The following is a 6,358-nucleotide window of genomic DNA, read 5'->3' on the forward strand; positions in this document are numbered from 1 at the left end:
ATATGACATGTTTTGTCATTTTTTCGGGCATGCAGACTGGTCTGTAAATTACTTCCGTAGCCCATAACTCGGACCCAGTCCATTTGCAGATACACGTTGTGATGATTTTTAGAATCAGTGTGAGAGATCCTTTCCAACGATATATCATATGACATGTTTTTCTTGCCTGGGAGGCATTCTGGTCTGTAAAATACACAAACAGGTGTTTCGGAAGTGGGTCAGAGGCTTAAAAGGTTTCTTACCCCCTAAGGTACCACTGTACCAAATTTCATGCTTTCTAGTCAAAAATGCACTATTGTATTCATTTTTAGCATACTTTCCCTGGACTAATTCCGGTATTTCAACCTCTAAAAACCGGTGTGAGTGACGGTGTTTTAAATTTTCTTAATTTCTGGGATTGCCAGATTCAGCCAATTTTTGATGGGAACACGGTATTTCGGTAAGTTTATGTATAGTTTGTTCTTAGAAAATAAACGTAACCGTTGACTATTGCATAATAATGTATATATCAAAATAGATTTTACTATATAATCAAAGATATATTTAAACATAACTTTTGAGCATATGGAAAAAATTATTATTTAATACTGAAAAGTTTTTATTTCAAAATCCCTTAAGATAAAATATGACTTTAATTAAAATTTTACTGTTTTTACATATTTTGCATTTACGAGTTCATGATTAATTCTTCGTTTCAATGTCTACCAGTACAGCTGGTCGTTTGGTGTTTTTTATATCGGATAAATTTTCGCGTTTTTGCGAATTTTTGCCTTTTTTTGCAAAAATGAAACTCGCGAAATTTTTCAAAACACTGATTCACGAAATAAAATCCAAAAAATATTGTGATTTTTTGGCTCGTGAAAATTAATCCGATTACGTAATATTTGCCCATCGCAACAACCAATCAAACATCAGTATTAAGCAGATAAATCAACAAGATCATTCCAAACATAAATGCAAACATGATCAAGCAAAGCACATCAAAAGTTTTCGCACAAGCAACAAGTTCTTTTTTAATAATTTTCTCAATATCTTCTTCACGAGCTTTGTCCTCGGCCATTTTTATGCTCTTTTTCATTAGTCTAGCCGCCGTGCTTTCCAATTCGGAGTCAGGCTCGTCATGATTATGATTGGACTCTTTAAAACGAACAGTATTATTCTCTTTTAGAGCGACGTCCTCTACCTCATCTTTGACGTAACCCGCATTGCCGTTCACGTGCCCGTTAGCTTTAACGTGACCATTGACGTTAGCGAATTTCTTCTCCCGTTTTCGTACACCGAGATAGATTGCTAATCGGTTGTAAACGATAGCCCGTGTCCATTTCCCGATACGGTTTTCGGAATTAGGTTCTTTGAAATGTAGATTCAATGTGTAACACATAGCGAATACCATCAAAACCATTTCGATCATAACACAAGTGAAAAATATACCAAGCATTGGGACGCTTTCCGAGCTGGCGGGGATCATCTCTGCTACAATCAACATGAAAACAGTCAAAGCCAACATGAGTGTGACAGCAAACGAAATTCTTTCACCTGCAAATAAGAAAAGTTTTTGTAATCTTCTTATAAAGTATACGAAACAATGAGAGCCAAAAAACGTATACCTTATCGGCCCTTTTCACACAGGCCCTTATTAGCGTTATTTTTGGGCTCGTGGCGTAATAAGGGCCGGCGTAAAAAGGGCCAAGATTTAGCAATTTTAACCTAAAAGCGGTTTTAGGTATGATTCGAAGACGAAAATTATCCATTGTTTTACTCCATATTTAAAACTTCAGCGAAATATTTAATATATTTAAAACTCAGTAATTTTGGATGGAATTTTCAACAGTTTACTACTGAAAAATGACATTTTAATGTAAATTTTAGTCATTATTTACTAACTTGAAGTATTAGTAGCCATTTTTACAAATTTCGGCGTTATTAACGGCCCTAATTGGCGTAAGCCCAAAATTAGGCTTAAAAAGGGCCGATAATATCTCCACTTAGTAAAATTGTCGAACTTTTGATGGTTATCAGGAGGGATAAAAATACAGTGGATTCTCCATAACCCGAAGACTCATGAGTAACATAAATTTGTTCGAGTTAAGGAAATTTCGAGTTATGGAGCAGGGTCTATAAAACGAGGAAAGTTTGTTCGAGTTAAGGAGACATTCGAGTTATGGAGGTTGGAGTTAAAAAGACTCTACTATCCAATCTAAAGTCAATCAAACCATGATATTTCATTCTAAGACATTCAAGTAACTTACCCGATTCAGCTGGTAGGAAGAAAGCCAGAAGCGTCAAAACACCAATAAAAATCATTGGTAGCAATAGATTCAATACGTAAAACAGAGGTTTTCGTTTCAACTTTAATTCAACAGTGACATCAGGATAAGGTTCAGGACAGCAACCATAACGAAGAACGTTCCGTTTGAGGTATGCGTCTTTAATTGTCCATTCCGAATGCTCAGAATATGATCCTAAAAGATGTAGATTCAAATTCTTGATTTGATTAACCCTTCAAAGCTATAACTCCAGACCACTTGATTTAAAAGGTCATAAACTGTTTTTAGTTCTGGATTTCAAATAAAAAAGAAATTTTCACGTTTTTTAAAAAGATTTTGCGTACTGGGAAGGTTAAGATTTGACTCAATCTTAGTGCGAAAATCATCGACGCTTTTTTTAGAGAACCTTTTAAGGCTTTTTGGACCCTTTTTGGACTCTTTTAGGAAAATGGTCAAAAATACCCACAAAATGGTCAAAATAAGAACATGACATGAATATATTTAGACTTGAAACTGAAAAAGTTAAGAACATCTGGAGGCTTCAAAATTTTGGATGTTCTTATAAAAAACGTGTATGATCCTTAAGGAGACGATATTAAAACTTGGAAGACTCTTATCCCTGAGAACAAGGGGCGCCGTGTAAATTGAAAAGTGGACACAAAAGAAGGGGTTATATTGTGAGATAGTTGGTTCAATCCCTAGTCTAGGCTGTTTGCATCCTCTAACGAATTCGTGCTTCCGGGTTTTGTAGAGGTCTGTGATAGCCTGGTCTCTTTGAGCAGGGGCATCAAGCATCGTATTTATGAGCCCCGTTGAATTATAATATTTTGACGATTAAGTGGCCTAAAAAACACTATCGAGCCATATGAGTTAGCCTTAAATTCCAAAATTTTATCACTCTGGAGAAGGGGGCTACCAGTTATCAAACTATCTTCGTTTCGCGAAATTGGCAACCCCTAACTCAGACTCGTATCGTGGTCCTGCCAATGAAGTATAGTTAAAGGGTTAGGCTACAGCTAATCTCTAATGTATGATTTGCAAGGTCACTTCTTCCCTACGTAAAGTAACCAATTTCAAGTCATACAAAATGAAGGAATTAAATCTTACCCAAATCAAATGTGTTTTCATCTCTAGCTGCCTGTAAATCAATTTCATCACCATGATATGCCCATGAACCGAATTTGAATCGACAACTTTGTGTGTCGAAAGGAAAATACCGAATGTTCATAGGGCATTTCCCTGTAATGATAGCTGGAGCTAGCCAAGTGACAGATCCTTCGTGATTAACCATTACACGAGTGGGGAGCTGATCTAGACTTCCTCCAAAGTTGTCATCCTTCTCCGCACTGAAGATGAAAGAAGTATCGGTCAGTAAAATTTTCATTGGGCAGCTTTTTACTATAGACTAGAGTTTACTTCTAACTGAACTTTACTTTCTGAAAATTTTGATAGCGCAAAGTTCAATTGTCGGCGCCCTTCCAGTCTATTAAAAAGCCCCTGGCTGCCGAATTTAGAAGCCAAAAAAAGGAAATTCATAACTCCAAATTTTCTCGATTATTCAACCGACTGATTTCATTGGGAAACATTCATTTGTAATCACTAACGCTCTTTGTTGGACGCGTAGAAAAAAAGGCTCTCTATAAATTCGAATTTCAAGGGAAATTTAAATTTTTCAAATAAGGGAGCGTATTGAACGGAAGAGCGTTGTTTGAGAGTTTCTTGCTGAAGGTGACTTTCAATATTATCGAATATAATTGAGCGTGTAAAATTGGAGAGCTTTCAAAGCTTAGCAGGTTGGGTGATTAAAATATGCTTACTTATTATACAACATGAGGTCTGGTACCCAAATGGAATCAGGTTTGAATTTTGTTGAAGAGATATTTCCATAATCGGATAGATTCCATTTCAACTTGACATCGGTCCAATATTGTCGTAAAAATACACTGACCACTAATGATTCTGATTTCTCATTCTGTGAAATAATTAATAAGAAAATAAAATTCTGGACTGGAATCTATTTGTTTTTTTATAAAAGCAAGTTTCTGTCCCTACCAGGCTCGCATTATGCTTGGCATTCTATTGTTCTGAAACAATAGAGCCATTGGTTAAGTACCCAAAGCTGAGCCTGCGTATGCTTATAAACGTTATGAAAGAAAAAACATGTATTTAGTGAAAGTATTGAAGAATAAGAGCTTCCTTCATTCTTTTTCCTTTCATCCAGATAACTCCCCTGTCTCACAGCCCCGGTGAAAGTTTTTCTCACAACGAAGATAAAATTTCTATCGAAATTCCAATGGGGATAAAGATTATATTGTTCCTAAGTCGAAAAATCCAGTGGGAATGGTGTGGTGATATGAATGGACAAGATTTTCCGTACCTTTAGAAACAAACTCTTTCAAATCTCATGCCGGTTATTCCGGAAAAAATAAGGGAAAGATTCCGGAAAAATGACAAGAATCTTAGTGCGGAAATGGGAAACTTATAAAAAACGACGGTATTCTACACAATGCTTCAAATCGAAGCCTACTAGTAAGACAAAAAAATTATGAATACCCGAGAATGTTTACTTTTGGATTGGCCAACAAAATGCACATGATTTAGAAACCCTGTTCGTCAGCCTGACCCCGTTCTTTGTTCAAAGACAAGCGTTGTCAAATTTTGCAACGGAAAAGCTGCGATATTTGACAATGTTTTGGAAACAACGCTAAAGTTTCAGAATTTGGTGGTGCTATCATTCTATGGTAATTTCTTACCAGTTGGTATAGATACTTACAACTTCTACAATTTGTTGTAGAGCGAGATCAAACTTGACTTCGATCTTATCTGAAGGATGCTTTACGGGTCGAATAATTGTGTTGTAACCTTTGGTCAGATCTTCGTGCAATCTCGATTCTGCATCGTCAAAGTTAATGGCACCTACGAATTAATTCGAAATATATTGATGATTGATAAAATATAAATGGCACGTGAAAGTCAGGAGCTAGCCATCAAAATTGCAATTCGAAATAAAAATTTAAACAAGCCACTAACGAGAAATTACGATCATGATGAGTAAAGATGGTGGGTGGCGGGAGAATATGAGGTTACAGGTTTACAGGGGTGCGAGGGAAGAAGGGAGACAGCAAAGATTGCGGTCACAGATATTTTTGTATGATTTAATCAAGATAACGAAAACATAAAAAAGCTAATTCTTTTTGCACGTACGATATATGGCGCTTTGAAAAAGTTCAAATACCGACAAAACCTTGGCCATTTATTTGAAGAATGACCATTTGAACGTACATAAATGATTCAAACATTCTCATCTGAAGTATGACAATTCAAGAACTGATGATGTTGGAATTTTAACTTTTTTTAGGATATAAAGTTTGGGCGAGTATTGCAATTTTGTACTTTCAGTTCACTTTATTTCATTGGATATTTCATTTTTGGAGGAGTTCAATGGCTTTTAGACTATATTTTCAGCCTTAATATTGAAACATTTGATCTTTTGGATTCTGATATCCGAGTCTCGTGTTGAAACTCAGAGTTAAATTATACGTTACAGAAGTTAAATTGGGGCATTTGAAAGAAAATTGTCTCTTTAAGGATTGCATGTTGAAGGTACGGTACGGTTCGCGCATACCCGTCATTTTCCAAAGTACCCTCTCTCGAGAAACTTTTCCATTCCATTCCAAGGCATGACCTATCCATCTATCATAGAAAATTCTTACCTGACGTAGTTGACAGCAATGTGATTATCGAGAAAAATGTCAGTTGTGATTTCATTTTTGCGTAGTCCTTTCCTGGTAGGTCGAGTTGTCAAGTTGAGTTTTCTATAACTTGAATTTTACTCCTAAAATAACAACAAATATTTCAGATTAGATTTCCACAAACTTGATCCCAAGTATTATCAGCTTACTATTAGCGTCAGATAATTTTCGCTGAAGTCTATAGGGGCCTTGAATACACGCGGCTGATGCTGAAATTTTCAAAGAAAGATCTCTAGTTACGTTGAATTGTTTATATTTTCCATGTTAAAGTTGATTTCAAGTCTAGCTTCTCTCTCTCTCTCTCTCTCTATAAACACTTTTAACATGGAGCACGTTCTA

The 6,358-nt window shown here is 35.9% G+C and overlaps 1 protein-coding gene across 1 annotated transcript; it reads right to left on the reverse strand.

The window, feature by feature from the left end:
- Positions 1-440: 440 nt before the first annotated feature.
- LOC136800184 (neuronal acetylcholine receptor subunit alpha-7-like) lies at positions 441-6,102 on the reverse strand. The gene is made up of 6 exons (XM_067056802.1): positions 5,981-6,102; positions 5,041-5,183; positions 4,085-4,239; positions 3,375-3,613; positions 2,250-2,462; positions 441-1,536 (listed from the first exon to the last, which is right to left on the reverse strand). The coding sequence occupies exons 1-6, from the start codon at positions 6,033-6,035 to the stop codon at positions 905-907; spliced, it is 1,437 nt and encodes a 478-aa protein (XP_066912903.1). The 5' UTR covers positions 6,036-6,102; the 3' UTR covers positions 441-904.
- Positions 6,103-6,358: the final 256 nt, after the last annotated feature.

The sequence above is a fragment of the Clytia hemisphaerica genome, unplaced genomic scaffold (assembly GCF_902728285.1).
Source record: "Clytia hemisphaerica strain Z4C2 unplaced genomic scaffold, Clytia hemisphaerica genome assembly, whole genome shotgun sequence".
Classification (NCBI taxonomy): domain Eukaryota; kingdom Metazoa; phylum Cnidaria; class Hydrozoa; order Leptothecata; family Clytiidae; genus Clytia; species Clytia hemisphaerica.

Coding starts and splice junctions, on each gene's coding strand:
- LOC136800184 (XM_067056802.1), bottom strand. CDS start 6,035: ATGAAATCACAACTGACATTTTTCTCGATAATCACATTGCTGTCAACT. Junction 3,614..4,084: donor GACCTCATGTTGTATAATAA/GTAAGCATATTT, acceptor TTTCATCTTCAG/TGCGGAGAAGGATGACAACT. Junction 1,537..2,249: donor CTTCCTACCAGCTGAATCGG/GTAAGTTACTTG, acceptor TCTTATTTGCAG/GTGAAAGAATTTCGTTTGCT.